Source organism: Drosophila albomicans, chromosome 2R (assembly GCF_009650485.2).
Source record: "Drosophila albomicans strain 15112-1751.03 chromosome 2R, ASM965048v2, whole genome shotgun sequence".
In the NCBI taxonomy this organism is placed as follows: domain Eukaryota; kingdom Metazoa; phylum Arthropoda; class Insecta; order Diptera; family Drosophilidae; genus Drosophila; species Drosophila albomicans.
In genome coordinates, this window is record NC_047631.2 from 18,740,248 (window position 1) to 18,756,986 (window position 16,739).

The 16,739-nt window shown below is 41.3% G+C and overlaps 5 protein-coding genes across 8 annotated transcripts; 3 read left to right on the plus strand and 2 right to left on the minus strand.

The window, feature by feature from the left end:
• Positions 1-475: 475 nt before the first annotated feature.
• Positions 476-2,657, plus strand: LOC117574688 (lipase 3). Its single transcript, XM_034258593.2, has 3 exons — positions 476-1,001; positions 1,231-1,412; positions 1,476-2,657. Exons 1-3 carry the CDS (start codon positions 897-899, stop codon positions 2,419-2,421), a joined length of 1,233 nt encoding a protein of 410 aa, XP_034114484.1. The 5' UTR covers positions 476-896; the 3' UTR covers positions 2,422-2,657.
• A 455-nt stretch (positions 2,658-3,112) lies between these two features.
• On the minus strand, positions 3,113-6,532 carry LOC117576564 (CCR4-NOT transcription complex subunit 10). 4 transcript variants are annotated; one of them, XR_007955460.1, is made up of 7 exons: positions 5,981-6,133; positions 5,113-5,868; positions 4,726-5,053; positions 4,604-4,671; positions 4,190-4,546; positions 3,642-4,132; positions 3,113-3,343 (listed from the first exon to the last, which is right to left on the minus strand). XR_007955460.1 is itself a non-coding variant. In XM_034261404.2 (7 exons), the coding sequence occupies exons 1-7, from the start codon at positions 6,432-6,434 to the stop codon at positions 3,811-3,813; spliced, it is 1,902 nt and encodes a 633-aa protein (XP_034117295.1). In that variant the 5' UTR covers positions 6,435-6,532; the 3' UTR covers positions 3,412-3,810. The 4 variants fall into 4 exon arrangements, 2 of the variants coding, with proteins under 2 accessions (XP_034117295.1, XP_034117294.1); XR_007955458.1 differs by lacking the exon at positions 3,113-3,343 and adding an exon at positions 3,412-3,558; XM_034261404.2 differs by lacking the exon at positions 3,113-3,343 and adding an exon at positions 6,415-6,532 and having other exon boundaries at positions 3,412-4,132; positions 5,981-6,031.
• Positions 6,533-7,075: 543 nt separating this feature from the next.
• Positions 7,076-8,851, minus strand: LOC117576568 (sorting nexin-12). Its single transcript, XM_034261407.2, has 3 exons — positions 8,240-8,851; positions 7,802-7,897; positions 7,076-7,743 (listed from the first exon to the last, which is right to left on the minus strand). The coding sequence occupies exons 1-3, from the start codon at positions 8,414-8,416 to the stop codon at positions 7,513-7,515; spliced, it is 504 nt and encodes a 167-aa protein (XP_034117298.1). The 5' UTR covers positions 8,417-8,851; the 3' UTR covers positions 7,076-7,512.
• Positions 8,852-10,160: 1,309 nt separating this feature from the next.
• Positions 10,161-13,842, plus strand: LOC117576565 (V-type proton ATPase subunit B). The gene is made up of 4 exons (XM_034261405.2): positions 10,161-10,308; positions 10,414-10,556; positions 11,436-12,697; positions 12,760-13,842. Exons 2-4 carry the CDS (start codon positions 10,484-10,486, stop codon positions 12,895-12,897), a joined length of 1,473 nt encoding a protein of 490 aa, XP_034117296.1. The 5' UTR covers positions 10,161-10,308; positions 10,414-10,483; the 3' UTR covers positions 12,898-13,842.
• A 573-nt stretch (positions 13,843-14,415) lies between these two features.
• LOC117576567 (histone H1.0-A) lies at positions 14,416-15,767 on the plus strand. The gene is made up of 2 exons (XM_034261406.2): positions 14,416-15,117; positions 15,267-15,767. Exons 1-2 carry the CDS (start codon positions 14,500-14,502, stop codon positions 15,639-15,641), a joined length of 993 nt encoding a protein of 330 aa, XP_034117297.2. The 5' UTR covers positions 14,416-14,499; the 3' UTR covers positions 15,642-15,767.
• The last annotated feature ends 972 nt before the right edge of the window (positions 15,768-16,739 follow it).

Here is a 16,739-nt window from a genome sequence, read left to right on the forward strand (position 1 = left end):
ATAATTAAAAAATTGCTATGGCATTTTGCCAAGTCATTGGTTTGGTAGTAGAAGCGACTGCCTGGGATGAGCAGGCGAGCAGGCGAGGAGGTGAACAGGTGAGGGGCAGACCAATTGGCTACAAGTATTAGGCGCAGTGTAGAAAAAGTCGACGCTCAGTTTTTGGGAGCTTGGAGCAGAGCGTCCGGATGCGCTGTCGCAGCCACAGCCACAGCCACAGCAGCCGCAATTTTGTTGTGTTGGGCGCAGAGGTAAACGACGAGTAAGGCACACGCCATGCAGGTGGCTAGCTAGCCAAGAGTTTTGGCTGGCTAACTAACTTGGCTGGCTGGCTGCTCAGTGGCTGAGCTGCTCTTTTGGCTCTGACTGCGACGTCGTCGTCGCCGTGAGTAACAAGCCCTGCGACGCGAGTGTCGACGCTTTTGCGCTTGTTGCGACCCAAAGCGGCAAACGCGTGCACAGTCGATAAAGCACATTCGAATCGAACGTTAGCAGCGCTTGGCTTGCCCCACGACGACGATCACTAAAACGACAACGACGATCGAACATAACGACGGCACTTTTGATTGCAATTTTCATTCAATATCCCCATTCATGTGAACATCGTATATCGCGCCTCGCCTCGGTTTTTGTTTACTGCTACTTTTGGGTTTCTGCTACTTTTGAAAGCTCCGACGGCGGCACTTTCTTCTTTCCATTTCACGACTCGCGATCCTCGCAGCTTTCATTTTCGATACGATCGATCTACGAAAGCTGCCAGTGACTGAACCGGTTCAGCTTTAACGGTTACATTTGCGGTTACTTAATCCCATCGGATCCGATCGCATCGCCTCGCATCGCATCCCCGGCCAGGTCAGCTTTCATGTAATCGCCGCCAATCCTGAATATCAGTTAGCATGAGATCGCTGCGTCTGGGCCTGGATTTCGTCATGCTGGCATTGCTGCTGCGCCAGGTGTTGGCAACTATACGACAATCGCGCGAAATTATTATAACAGATGCGGTAGGTGCAGTTCCTCCTCCAATATTGAAATTGGGGGTGGCCCAAAGTGTATGTGTTTGGAATTCCTAATTACCTGAATGTCACAACGCACGCGTCGCTTTGGCCTCCAAATGTCACAAACCATAAAAATGTGCCAAGCGTGTCTGACATGTGTGATTATCTCTCTCTCTCTCTCCGTCTCTCTGTGTTTGTGTTTGCCAAACTGAGCGCCACTTCCTTTTGGTTGCAGGTGCGTCGCATACAACACGATGGCTACAATGTGGAGCGACACACGGTGATCACCAAGGATGGCTATGTGCTGCAATTGCATCGCATTCCCCAGGTGCAACTCAATGAGAATGGCACACTGCACTCCGTGTTGCGACGACCTGTTGTCTTCCTGCTCTCCGGCCTCTATGCCTCATCGGATGTGTAAGTTTGCCAGCGCGCCACTCTCGAACTTTGAACTTGCCACTTATGCAATTATTTTCACAGCTGGCTGCTCAATGGAAGAGAGGATTCGTTAGCCTATCTGCTGTGGCGTGCTGGCTACGATGTGTGGCTGGGCAACAATCGTGGCAACATCTATTGCCGCCACAATCTGTGGCTCAACACCACCGAACGTGAGTTCTGGAACTTTAGTTGGCACGAGATGAGCGTCTACGATATGCCAGCCCAGATAGATTATGTGCTGCGGACCAGCGGAGTGGCTCGCATGCATTTCGTGGGCATCTCGCAGGGTGGGACCGTCTTCCTGGTGCTCAACTCGATGCTGCCACAGTACAATGCGGTCTTCAAGACGGCAACTCTCTTGGCCCCGGTGGCGTATGTGAGTAATACGCATAGCGGGCTGGCCAAGATCATTGGACCCGTGTTGGGCACTCGCAACTATGTGTCCAAGATGCTCGAGGGCATTGAGATGTTCTCCACGAATAAGTTCTTCAAGAAGTTTCTCTCGATGACGTGCCTGGATCACGAGAAGCCTTTGGTCTGCATCACCCGTCTTTGGCCCGCCGTGGGTTATGATACGCGATTCTTGAACAAAACCTTGCTGCCCGATTTGATGGCCAATTTTCCGGCTGGCGGTTCTGTGAAGCAACTGATGCACTACTTCCAGGGCTATGTGTCCACCAAGTTTCGACAATACGATTACGGACCGGAGCGCAATTGGCTGCACTATCAGCAACTGGAGCCGCCGGAATATGCGCTGGAGAACGTGAGCACGCCGGTGACGATATTCTTTGCGGAGAACGATTATATTGTGGCACCGGCGGATATTTGGAAGCTGGTGACACGGCTGCGCAATGTGGAGGCCGTCTACAAGGTGCCATGGAAGCGTTGGAATCACTTTGACTTCATCTGCGGCTTGGGCGTCCGGGAGTACATCTTTGACAACATCGTTGTCTCCATGAATCGCTTCGAGCAGCGGCGACGTCGCTGATCGAGTGCGGGGAGGGGAATTATAAGATTGGAGGAACTTTACTGCCAGGGAGCTAGAATCACAACTTCTACTAGTGCCAAAAACTTAGTTATATTAAGTCCGTATATGTCATAATGAGTCCACTGTTGATGCTGTTCAAATTTATCAACTTTGCGACTCGCGTACTGATTAATAAATATTTAATTTATAGTTTCATGTTGAACGTTCAATAATTAAATTTAATAACTTATAATAACTATGATTTTTATTCAGTTTTTAAGCTGTGAAGCTAATTTGCAATGAAAGAAAGTCATGGAGAGTTTTTAAAGTTATAATTTCATTTAAGCAATATTTAATAGCAACTCTTGTGTTAATAGTTGTTATGTTAAAGTTCGTTTGAAATTTCTTTAACAACATAAGAGTTTTGTTATCAAAGATTCTGAAATATTTTTGTAAGAATTAAGTTGAAGTTGTAATTTAAATACAACAAAATTTAATAGTGCTATCGTTGCAATTGTTAAAATGATTTATTTATTACAAAATATTATTCACTATCCAGTTACTTACTGTGGTCCCTGTAATAGAAGCCTTTTCAGTGATAAAAATTGCAATAACTAAAAAAGCTACAGTCGATAGTAGTCGACGATGAAATACTCTTTAACCCATTAAAAAATAAATGCAATATTAAAAGCATGATTGATTTTGTTGTTCACAGAACATTTAATTGTTTGTTCAATAATTTTCAAATTTTTCATCCGATCATAAACAAAATTTCAGAAATCGTTCATATTATCGTTATCAGTGTTTATAACAAACATTTTTGCTCAGAATTTGTGGGTTTGATTTCGATTTGCTAGTGCGGAGGGAGGCGTGGTCAAAATCCAAACATAACAAGTTGCAATCCTAAAGATAGACAGACAGACCTGGATGCCTGTTACATTTCCTGTTGGTATGAAAAATGGGAACATATATCGTTTTAAAACTAATCTATAAAAACTTTTCACATTTACAACAATTGTTAATAAACATCATTATTAAATCCGCAGACAATTTTACTTAACCACCAGAGAGTGAAGTTCTCTAAAATTAAAGTATTTAAATCCTTCTTTCTTGGGAAAAAAACTTAAAATCTGGGGATCAAACCCTACATTAAGATATCTTTTCATTGATAGACCGCAAACATAAAAATTGTAGTTAAGTATTAGGTATGATATCAAAACTATAAACAGATCGATACTTACAACTCCAAGTTGAACGGACAGCTAAAGGAAACTTTTGGGCAAATGCGAGAAACAAGTGAGGGGTCCTTGTTAGTTGATGTCTGTCAGTGGTTTATCTATATTTACAATGCGTGTGTTGTTTTTTGTTTTCAGTTTTCATTCCGTCTAAGATATTTACACAATTTGTTGTCTAATTGAGTGCACTACTGGCTGCATTCATTTTGATCTCGACGTAGCGATGCAAAATCTGCGCCTTGTTGCTCACAATTGGATGGCTTAAGCTGGCCAACAGATTTTTAGCTGCCTGGAAATCATTTTGCAAAGTCAATGCAACGGCTAAATTGTATCGTACCACATTCTGGGCAGCCTCCAACGACTTCAGTTGCCAATCACGTGTCTCCAAATCCAGAGCATTCAGCGAGCTCATAAAGTTCGGCTCCAGATACTCCCTGGCCTCCGGGGCCTTGTCCATCATGATGAGCGCCTCGCCCGCATACATGTTGCCCAGCAATCTACAAATGCAATTAATAAGTTAAAAGGCATTAGCATAGTTGTTGGCTAGCACATACTTGTGGGCGTCAGAGAGTCGCTCACTCTGGAGCAGCTGTTTCGCCATTTCCAAGGCGGTAATATAGTCACCAAGGCGCAGGGAGACAAAGCTGTGCGCCGCATAGATGGCAGCCAGCATATTCTCAAGCGATTCTAGACTAATCGGTTTCGATGGGTTGCAAAAATTATTGTCCTGCTGCTGACTCCACAGCTGTTGCTGTACCGACGCCGCCGCCGCGTCCTTTGCATCCAGCACTTCGTCTGTTGAGGCAGCCATATGGAAAGTGGCTTTATATTGACGGGCCAAGGATAAAGCATTGCGCAAACATAGCGTTGCAAATTGCAGCGTTGGCTCCGGCACCGCAGTTGATTGGGCGCTATAAATGAGAAGACAACTGTAAGCAAATGTAAGCTTGAGATACAAATATACTTACGCATATGGCTTGGATATGGACGAGTTCATAGCACTCTCGAAGGTTTGACGTTCGTCGCCGCGCAATTTCTGAAAAATTCGCATTTAAGTGGTTATTGAGAGAACTTTAAACACTTTGCTTACCGATTCGTCCTCCATGATGCAAGCTTCGGCCATGCGAAACCAGAGACGCGGATTGCTCTGATACTGCTTGAGGGGCAGAATAAAGCATTGGAACGCATCCTTGGAACGGCGCAGATGCAGATTGGAAATACCCATATTGTACAAAATCTCGCAACTTCGCGCTGCGCTCATCGTTTGCAACGATGACTGGCGCAAATTGCCCGCAAGCTCCTGATCGTATTGCAGTGCCCTTTGAAAGAATTTCACGGCAATCGCATAGTGACGCACTCGCAATTGAATCACACCCATATTGTTGGCTATGACCGCGTTCAGCTCCGGCGTCATAGTGCTGCAAGAGAAACCGCAATCAATTGGGATTCATTGTAAGGAAATTTGAGCTGAACTTACCCCGCTAGATTGCACTCGTTGTTGATCCGCGTCAGCTGCTTGCCGGCCATCTGAAAGTCCTTCATGATGTAGTACTTTTGCGCCTTCAGTGCTGCAAAATGTGGCGAGCCATCCTCGGGAATAACGACGGGTTTACGATTTAGCACCAGCGTGAGCAGTTGTAACAGCTGCAAAGTACAATCACTTTTTCCTGCCACACGTGCCACAGTTGTCTCCAGCGCTGGCGTTCCTTCAGAAGAAGCAGCAGCAGCTGCCACCGTTGCCGCTGCAATTGCAGCTGCCTCCTCGCTGGGATTGGGATTGCCAGCGGGATTTGGAGTGGGTGCACTTGCGACCAGATTGAGCTTATACTGCAGATAGTCGAGAAAGGCCTCGGCACGATTCAGCTGATTGGTTGCAAGCAGCAGCTGCAGCTGCAACGTGGCAACCAACGCCGCCATATGCTTCTCCAGCGCCTCCAGGCGTGTCACAAGCGGCGCCAGACGTTCCAGTGCCGTGCCATACATGTGGCGATGGTAATAGATGACCGCTTTGTTGTATCTGGCTACTGTGATGGCGCTACCCACATGCTTTAGCGTCAGTCCCACCGCCTTGCCATCCGACAGCTGCTCGAGCTCGCGGAGCAGCGCAAGGTGTTGGATGGCGCCGCCTTTGTAGTAGTTGACAACGGCGCGATTGTGGCGCAGTATCAAGCCGCTACTCTCACCCTTCGTCTCCAGCTGCTGTAGGAGCTCCAAACAGCGGTCATACTCAGCACTGTATGTGCGAGCGCGGGTTGAGGGGAGAACAGACATGCAATAGAGTTAGTCCAGTAAGAAACGCACATGGCTGTGGCTGTTATTTTTAGAATACTGTGTGCAGCGCTTACTTGTTGAACTGTTCGTGTGCTTGGCAGAGCAAATTGTAATTTTCATCATCGCTGGGTTGCGTTTTTGTCGGAGAATCCGCCGTGTCCATGCCAAAAATAAAAAAACAAAATAAAATGTACACATGACAACACTACGCACATATACACATATGTTAACCGGCACTAGCTTTGTCTCGCTCACGCAACGGCAGCAATCGTTTTGCAGCCCTGCGCACACAAATGAGCGCGCGAAATACAAAATCACGCACGAACTCGCGCGCGCACTCATACTAAGAATGGGTGCGGTATTGTCGATCGTAATTCTCAACGTTAGCAAGGTAATGTTGTTCAACACTGCTTTTCGTTAACCGAATTTCAAATTATTGTGAAATAATTGATGAACTTTTAAATGTATTATGACCCCATTAAATAGATCTTGTAAACTGTACACTTACCTATCCACTTTACGAAACATGAGTCTATTTTTTTCATTGACTTATTTTTTTAATTTTTTATATAAAATATATATGTTGTTTCGATGTAGTTTACGTTTTGATCAAATAGAATTGTATGACCTCTGTTCCTACCTGTTTAAAAGATTCCCGAATATGAAGCGTTTGTCAATGCAAATATTCTAAAATACATAGTTAAAGATACCCCACAACAACAAAAAAAAAAACACTATCGACAATTTAGTAAAATACATGTATTATTATTGGAATTATTTTTTAGGTTTGATTCGAAGTACAATACACATATTGTTCACTAAAATGATTCAAAAATATTCAGTAATTTTGCAAAAAACAGTTGCAACTGTTTTTGTTAATGTTTTTCATACACTATATACCATGGAGATGGAGGGTAACTCTTTGTTGTTGCAAACTTTTGAAACTCAATAATAATTCAATTTTTATACAACGACTAAAAGATGGATAGGAAAGGGAGGAAAGAAGGGTGTGTGCTCTTAGGATTCGAGAAAATTTCATTTCCATTTGCTGAGCGATTTGCCTCCAAAAAAAGGGCCAATAAATAACTATATATGATGAACTTCATTCGCTATATTGGCCATGGGGGACACTTATATAATGATGAGACGACAATAAAATCCCATATGTGTGAGATTTGTTTATGTATTATGTACACTATTAGGTAAATATGTATATTGTATATAATAATATATATATGTATATGTATGTATATTGTATTGTATGTATACCATTTTGCATATAAACAATTGAATTTAGCAATAAAAATTCCCAATACTTCTTCAGAGCCGCTCAACATTAACTGAGCCACTTCCTGGCCGAAAGAAAGCAGTTGCCATTTTAAATTTAACATCTATTACTTGTTTTTTTTCTTTTTTGTAATTATTTTTGTAACTTGCTAAGCACACACATACACACGCATTGATTTTGCCTAATGAATTTCGTAACCTCTGTTTCTATTTCTGTTGCTGTTTTTCTTTTTGAGTTTTGTTCGTTCGAGTTTTGCTTTTTGCTTCATTGCATTGCTATGGTTGCATTTGCTATTGCGGTTGCTTCGTCGTCGGCGTCTTATGTGTTGCGAATCTTGCCGGGCACATAGTTCTTATCGATGACGTTCTCCTGCAGGAACATGTGCAAACAACGCTCGTTTTGCGCCAGCGGATGTCCGGCTATCTTATTGATAAACGCCTCCAGTCCCTTTCGCCGCTCCTCAATGAAGTTCTCGTCGAACAATCCCTCATCGCCCCGGAAGGGCATTTGTCGCTTCCATGCCTTGCCTGGCAAAGGCGGCACCACAATCTATAGAAGACGTTTTATTAGATTAGACTATTATATCGGCAATCCTCTCAAGACTTACCTTGCTATCGCGTTCCAGTTCGTTTCGTAGCCATTCAAAGTCGCTGTAACGTCGTCGCACACTCGACTCCTTCACCTTGAACACCGGCAAATTGGTCTAGAGATTGGAATTAAAATAGAAGTTATAATATATGCTAATTTAGTTAAAGTTTTCATTGTCACTCGAGTGTCGCGTGTCTCTTGTTGTTGTGACCCGCATATCATGTTTCCATATCAGCGCATGACTCAATAATATAAGGTTAATGCTGTACGAAAATCCAGCACAATACAATATACAACGAAAATAATGACTAATAATTATCATTGTGCTTTATAGGCGTATATCACACAGGAATGAATAATCAACGCTTTACATCGACTTTTGTTTTCTTTTTTTGGCACAGCTGCAAATGTGTCTGTGTGTTGCGTCCCCACTTTATCCCCTCTTGGTTCCACTTACCCTCATGCGCACTTCGTAGTCCGTATAGCGCTTTTTGCCTGCTGCCATTGTGGTCAGCGGATTAACCACGTCGATCTCAAGGAAATTAGCGGGCACTGCGTACGCATCGTCGAGCGTTTGTTTCTTCACATTGAGACGGCGGGTGGCGTCGGCGGTACCGTCGGACTCAACCATCATAATGCTAGTGCTACTGTTGTTGTTGCTAGTGCTGCTGCACGCTGCTGTGACACGCCCCTTTTATAAACTGCCGCTGCCTGCCACGAAATGCCGCAGCGTCCGCTTTGGTTGCAAACTAAATCAAATAAAAAGACACACACGAGAAACGAGTTTTTTGTGTTGTTGTTTCGCTGCTATCGACGTCGACGTCGTCGTTGTCGTCTCTCTGCCTGCGCTATCTCTTTGTGTGCTGTGCTGTGCTGCAGTTCTGTTTTTCTTCTTGCGTTTTTTCCTTTGCCTTTGCTAGCGGTATTGTTTAGATCAGTTTTTTTTTGTGAAATCCAAATAACTATGGCCGGTGTCAGTTTTAATCGCAAGTTGGCCGTATTTATTGCCGTGCTAAGTCGTTTAACCGATTGTTAACTATTATAATTTAATTAATTGAACCAAAAAAATACACTTTCTACGCTTAATGAGATGTGGAGAAACATCGATGGCACTATCGATGCATCGATGTATTTACATTTGCTTAAATATCGATTTATTACGGTAAAACTCGATTGTTTTTGTGGACAAATAAATTTGTTTGAGTATTCACAAAAATTTATTATTATGTGTGGTTTTCATGAAAATGAAGCATTGTGCATAATTTTCATTTTTTTTTTTGTTAAGTAAATTAATTTTTTCAAGGAAGCACTACCTGTCATTGATTGTCCAAATGAGCTATATCGATATACAGTGTTATATCGATCATATTATTTTTATATAATAGCCTCTTTCCACCTCACTCAGTTTTTCTACGTTTTTTAAAGTCCCGTTTCGGGGTTTCCATCTGCACGAACCGAGAAATATGGGCAACGGTAAAATTCTCAATATGGCCGCTCTGAAATGTCAGCTGTTCAAATGTAAACACGAGTTGGCGAACAATTCGTAATTCTAAAATAGAAAATTTTCTTAAATTGCAAGATTTTGATGAGGATTTTAACGAAGTGGAGGAAGTATAGGTCATTGCCAATAGTAAAGAAATCGCCATCAGTTTGGGCCTATGTATGTAAATAGAATTACTGGCAGCAATGTAATATTTACATGAATACATTTACTTTTAAGCAACGATATTCTGGAAACAGTTAATTTTTTTTTAAAGATAATTTTCAAATTAATATTGGCATCCTTGTGGAGCGCCTTCGTGGATTGGCCAAAAAAGACACTACATTTCTCCTCCCATAACTCGAACAACATAGCCTCGTGGATGCCACTCCACGATATTGACGGCTTTCGAGTTTTTTGGCTCATCTAAAATATACAAAATTTGCTTTAAAAAGCAAAATAAAATTTTAATTTTTCTATTTTCATACCTTGGCGCACTTTAATGTCAGCTGTTTTGTTAGTGGTGAGCTCTTTTTCGTTGTCATATTCAAAATATCGCATAATTATCCAAAAAATTTCTACGTAGCTCGCGAACGTAGAAAAACCGACTTTTTTTTCTTATGGGTTTTTACATGGGGCGAACGTAACATTCGGCCTGAACGTGAAAAAACCAAAGAAATGGAAAGAGGCTATAAAACTATTAACCACAAAATTAAAATTCTTAAAATCGCTTTATAATTTTCTTTTTTGTTTTCAGCTTTATATATTATCAAAATCTATTTTCCAAAATTTCCGTTAACGGTCTCACTTATTGTGCTGTATTTTATTTACAGGGTTGCTTATCGTAAACTACCAGGGCTCCGCCGCAAGGGTGAAAATATAGTAGAAATATGGTCACACGCAAAGTCATGTGATGGCACGTGACGTCACAACAAATTTTACACTACTGGTGCCGTATCAAAGTGATTTTTCTTCGTACTCGCAACGACGTCGCAGGCCAAAATTTTGCGTGTGTGTCGCTCAGTATTATTTGAAACGGAAAAATTGTATGTTCAAACTACAGCTAATTTAACATAGCAAATAAATCATAATTTGGAAAACAAAATTAAACAATCTAATATAAAAAAAAAACAAAACTATTTCTGTTGCAGCTCGAAATTTGCTGTGCAATTTTCTAGGTAGAGGCAAAAGCGCGTATAGAAAGAAAATTCATTCCGCAAAATGAACGCCCAACAAGCCCAACGGGAACATGTCCTTGCCGTTTCTCGGGATTTTATCTCGCAGCCACGCTTAAGTGAGTACCTCAATAGCAATTAATTATTATGTGTAATGTGAAAAAGTGCATTTGAAAATTAGTATTTTGTGGCCCACTGAAAGCAAGGGCAATTGGCCGCCATGACAGTTTATACGAATCGTATGCGAAAGCAGAACACGAAACAAAAAATCAATATAGTGTTTTTTCCTTTTCGTTTTGCCAACGTTTCAACACCCCCACAACTCAAGCATAAACATTCCATAAAACACATAAATTGTGCTCAATAAGACCAATGTTCGTTCCAATTAGACCCGTTAATTCGTAGGCTATTGAAAATTTTCACTGTCACATGACTTGATCGCTGAGCTCAGCTGTTTGCTGTGTTGCTATTCAAAGCGCACAACCCAAGAGCACCTGACTTGAAAAGATGGTGTAAAGCAAAACTTGCAAAAAGGGAGAGCTGCTCTCTTCTAAATGTTTTTATTTTACTTTTTCATTTAGAATAAAATTCAAGCATGCAATAATTAATATTTAAAAATTAATAGTGAGTAATGCATATCATTTTAATAGATGCAACCAGTAGCATTCTTTTTTATGTAACAGTCAATTTGCAGTGCATTTTACACTGTCGTTCGTTATCTTTCGCTCGTTTCTAACACTCACTGTGCAAGCAGCAGAGCACGAGTTGTTTTATCCAACTAACTGTGCTTTACTACGTTTCGTTCGTCAGTCAGCTGACTTCGTTGAGTTGACTTCTCTCGCTACAATTTTTTCTGACGTTTATTTTCTTATCAGATTCTTATTGGCAACCACTTGTCTTTGCTTTGGTGTTTGCTTTCATGTGAGCAACGCTTGTAACCTAAAATAATATTAAATTTTAAAAAATGTATTTATTTAATTATTTTTTTATGTGATTAGCCTACAAGACGGTTTCGGGTGTGAACGGCCCTCTGGTCATCCTCGATGAGGTCAAGTTCCCCAAGTTCGCTGAGATCGTCCAGCTGCGTTTGGCCGATGGAACCGTCCGTTCTGGTCAAGTGCTCGAGGTGAGCGGCTCCAAGGCCGTTGTCCAGGTGTTCGAGGGCACCTCGGGCATCGATGCGAAAAACACGCTCTGCGAGTTCACCGGCGATATTCTGCGTACACCTGTATCCGAGGATATGTTGGGCCGTGTGTTCAACGGATCCGGCAAGCCCATCGACAAGGGTCCCCCAATTTTGGCTGAGGATTTCTTGGACATCCAGGGTCAACCCATCAATCCCTGGTCTCGTATCTATCCCGAGGAAATGATCCAGACTGGTATCTCGGCTATCGATGTGATGAACTCGATTGCCCGTGGCCAAAAGATTCCCATCTTCTCGGCTGCTGGTCTGCCACACAATGAAATTGCCGCCCAGATCTGTCGTCAAGCCGGTCTGGTCAAGTTGCCAGGCAAGTCGGTGTTGGACGATCACACCGATAACTTCGCCATTGTGTTCGCTGCTATGGGTGTGAACATGGAAACTGCGCGTTTCTTCAAGCAAGATTTCGAGGAGAACGGTTCCATGGAGAACGTGTGCCTGTTCTTGAACTTGGCTAACGATCCAACCATTGAGCGTATCATTACACCACGTCTGGCTTTGACCGCTGCCGAATTCTTGGCCTACCAGTGCGAGAAGCACGTGCTCGTCATCCTCACTGACATGTCTTCTTATGCTGAGGCTTTGCGTGAGGTGTCCGCTGCCCGTGAGGAAGTGCCCGGCCGTCGTGGTTTCCCCGGTTACATGTACACCGATTTGGCCACCATTTACGAGCGTGCTGGTCGTGTCGAGGGTCGCAACGGTTCCATCACTCAGATTCCAATTCTGACTATGCCTAACGATGATATTACCCATCCAATTCCCGATTTGACTGGTTATATTACTGAGGGCCAGATCTACGTTGATCGTCAGCTGCACAACAGACAGATCTATCCCCCAGTCAACGTGTTGCCATCGCTGTCTCGTCTTATGAAGTCTGCCATTGGTGAGGGCATGACCCGCAAGGATCACTCTGATGTGTCCAACCAGCTGTACGCTTGCTATGCCATCGGTAAGGATGTGCAGGCCATGAAGGCTGTGGTCGGTGAGGAGGCTCTTACGCCCGATGATTTGCTGTACTTGGAGTTCTTGACCAAGTTCGAGAAGAACTTCATCTCTCAGGTAAGTTCAATTCAATCTTAGGCAATTTTCGAGATATTAACATGTAATTTCTACACACACAGGGCAACTACGAGAACCGCACTGTCTTCGAATCCTTGGACATTGGCTGGCAATTGCTGCGTATCTTCCCCAAGGAGATGCTTAAGCGTATCCCAGCTTCCATTTTGGCTGAATTCTACCCTAGGGACTCGCGCCATTAGATTCTGTTTAAAATTGTTTTGTTTTTGATTTATGTCCAAAATTTTGTTTCATTCATAATTTAAGCTGGCAGCGCAACGTGCGACGCTCCTTCTTCTGCAATAATCCGTTGTGTATACACAACGAGATATATATATACATATATACATGAATATATATATATACACGTAAACTACAATACATACCCACACAAAAAAAGAAAGATATTAATAATATCTGCGTTTACAAGTTACAATTTTTGATTTGATTTGAATACTTAAAAGATTTTTGTGTATACTTAAAAAAGAGCCGAAGCGCAGCCTAAACAATAACTAGTTAAATATTATCGTATCATCAATTGAGTGGAAACTATTTTAATGTGTGTGTTTTTTTAGTAATCACAAATAATCAACTATGCTAAAATGTACATAAATTTAACTAATTGTTCTCAGCACACAAAACAAAAACAAACACATAAACATGATCCTTTCAATTAATTTCTGTTGCCGAACCGAACCGTCGATCATTTGTTAAAGTTCACAATAATTTTTGCTAGGTTTTAAGTGTGTGTGTGTTCTTTGAATTGAATTGTATTGATTAATATTTCGCGTTTTCGATTGTACACATATATGTTTCTTTTTCGCATACAGAATCGTAGCATTCCAAACCCCCAAATTAAATATTCAATTATTTGTTTGCGTTACTTTTGCTTGGTCCGCTCTTTCGTTCTTTTCTTTTCATACATATTTGTTCAATCTTAGACGTTAAATCAGTTCGCACAAGTATTAAAGACGTTCTCTTTTTCTGTTCCCCTCCCCCTCCTCAGTATATGTCGTCCCCTTTCTCACCCATCTATGTCCCCAATTGTTGTGTGTTCCCTGCACCGAACTATGTGAACAAATTGTACAGCAATTTAACTAAAAATAAACAAATAAAATGAGAATGATACTAAAACAATGAAATATGAATAGTGCAAAAAAAAAACTGCTTTAAATGCGACAAAAACAAAATGTATCTATTTAAAAATTACGAGTACATATAAAATTATTATTGATTATTTGTTTGTCTATTGTCTTAAAGTAAATAGAATGTTATTTAAAAGTTGAAAATATGCAGAGATATTTTGTTTGTTCGTTGTCAGTGAGGGGAAATCTGTAAAGAGAAAAATCGCCGCAACAATTGGTAATTGTTGTTGCCAAATCATTTTAGCAGATAAAAGAAAACATCAACACAACCAATAATTGTTCAACACACATATATTTAAATAAACATTATAAAAAAAAAAATGCAGCGAAGTAAAATTTCATTAAATGTATGTGTAAATTAAATTTTACAAACAATTATCAATTAATAAAACAAAAATATCACATGTTAAATGCATAATTGGAAACAGCTGTAATTGGTTCATTCTTAACAGCGAACAGTTGATAATGGCATTTACTGGAACCCTGGTAGTTCCAGATTGGAACTCCCATTACTAGCTGTGCATACCGTTTGAACTAAAAATAACTGTTGAACTGCATCGCTAGATTGCTTTCCACTTCCAGTTCTGTTTAGTTGTCGATTGAACGTCTCAAAGTCTGTACAGTTTTGTAAAGTGTTTCGTCTAGTTTTGTGAATCCATTATGATAAAATCCGATCCCAATAATTCTGCATCCGATTCGGAGCATGAGTCCCAAGAGGAAGAGCAGGAGGATGAGGATATGGAAGAGGGCAGTTCGCAGTCTTCTGGCGAAGAGGAAGAAGTTGCCGCAGACGCTGCGCATCCCTTTCCCACACCTCCGCCCGATGCAGACAGTAATATGCCGATGGTGGAAAAAGCCACAACTAAGAAGATGAAGTATAACTCCATCCTCTCGTTAGCCTTTGCGGCTATCGAAGCGATGCCCAGTCGCAGTGGTTCCTCAGTTTATGCCATTGTCAAGTATATGAAGTCCAATGGCTTCCAGGGCACCGAAGAGTCGCGCTTATCCAAGCTTGTGCTTAAGAACCTGAAAGCTGCCGTGATTAGAGGAGAATTAGAGCAAGTGAAGCGTTCATTTAAGCTTTCGGCTGCATCGAAAAATAAGTCAAAAGCTTTGGAGAAAATGAAGCTGAAGAAAGCTAAAGCGAAGGAAAAGGAGAAGCTGAAGGAAATGAAAGGAAAGAAAGATTCGGCAGCGGCAAAAGCAAAGAGCTCCGCAAAAGCAAAAACGACAAAGGAGAAATCTGGTATGAAGGCTTCTGAACGCAAAACTAACGAGGTTTGTAGCTACAACTTAATAAAGAAATCATTTAGCTTGTCATTGTGTACCTCAGAATTTAATTCTAAGCTAAACAGTTATAAATATATATACCAATAATCTTTTAATATATCAACGATTTATTTAAATATTAATTGAATTTTTTACAGCCCAGCAAAAAAGCCAAAAAAGATAAAGCAGCAGCTGCCGCAGCGTCGTCCGCCAAGGAGGACGTCGAAGATTCAGAAAAGCCAAAGAAAACTGCTAAGGGAAAAGCCAGCGCGTCGAAAGAGAAAATGGAAAGCGTCTCGGAAACAAAATCGAAAGCCAAGTCAAAGGCAGTTCGCAAGTCGATTGGCACCCTGGCTCAGCAAGTGCCAAAAAAGAAGGTGGCGTCCAAAAAAGTGAAGCTGGTTGTGGCGGCTAAAAATGCACAGCCTGTCCCCATGGAAGAGGGAGACTCTGAGTTCACGGACTCGGCGCCAACCGATGTCTCAACGCCCATCAGGGTTGTTAAACCGAAGGGTTCGCGTAAAGTCAAGTAACCCAATTATGTTTATTCTGTCTTAATCTTCTGTTTTAAGTATCAATTTGCTTTACATGTTAAATGTTAAGAGCTGTGCTATAATTTGATAAAATTAAACAAGATTTTAATAAGATTTAATTTCAAATTTTGATCTTTTTCTATTTAAAAACTGTTGATCTAGTAATGAGTTATTCAACGTTCACATACTTTAAAAAAAGCTTTCAGCTTGTTGCAGCTGGCTTGGAGCTTTGCTGTAATGCAAAAGCTCGTGGACCTGTCGCTGTTAACAGAGCTTTCTCTGCTGCTGACGAACTTGTTCGCTTTCCTGATTGCATATGTGTAATATGTATTATGTATACACACAACTATGTATGTAGAATATATACCATATTTGTTTGCATATGAAACAGATGCGAGATTGCATTTTGTTATGATAAAGTAAATACAATTTTTTTTATATAAATTTGCTTTGCTTTTATGTAAATTGGCTGCTCCGTATGCGTTACAACTCGTAAGAATCTGTTTCTCCATATTAAATACTTTGATTAGCAATTTTATTGCAATAATTGTTCTCAAAGTATAATTTTGATATGCACGCATTTCCTTAGGTTCTTTTTACTTCTTATTGAACGTAAGTACTTACGAACTGTAACAATCCTCGTCGGCGTGCATAGTGTTGTTTAGCTCGAGTTTTTCATTGACTTTGCAAATTTATGCAATTATGCAAAAGTTTTTAATGAGTTCTAAATGAAGTTAAAAATTTTCGTTGACGACAGCGGTTAGCTAGTGTAAACTACACCAGGCGACCAAATGAAACTTTTGTCGCATCAACAAAGGCGCCAACAGCAAAACTTTGTTCTCCAATTGTTTCGCCTCATCTTGATTCCAGAGCCCCGAGTCCCGACGAGTCCCTAAACTCTGCCAAGTCTTGAACTTTGCGCTTCGGTAATCAAAGCAATGACCAGGCGGCGTGGCCAAAAATTACAAATTACAAATTGCTTAACTTACTGCAGTCACTTAAAGCGGCTTAAATATGTAGAATATATGCCACGCCCAATCAACTGAAACGCCCACAAGGCTCAATAGAACAGGATTGCGGCATTGCGCCAAGTTGTTG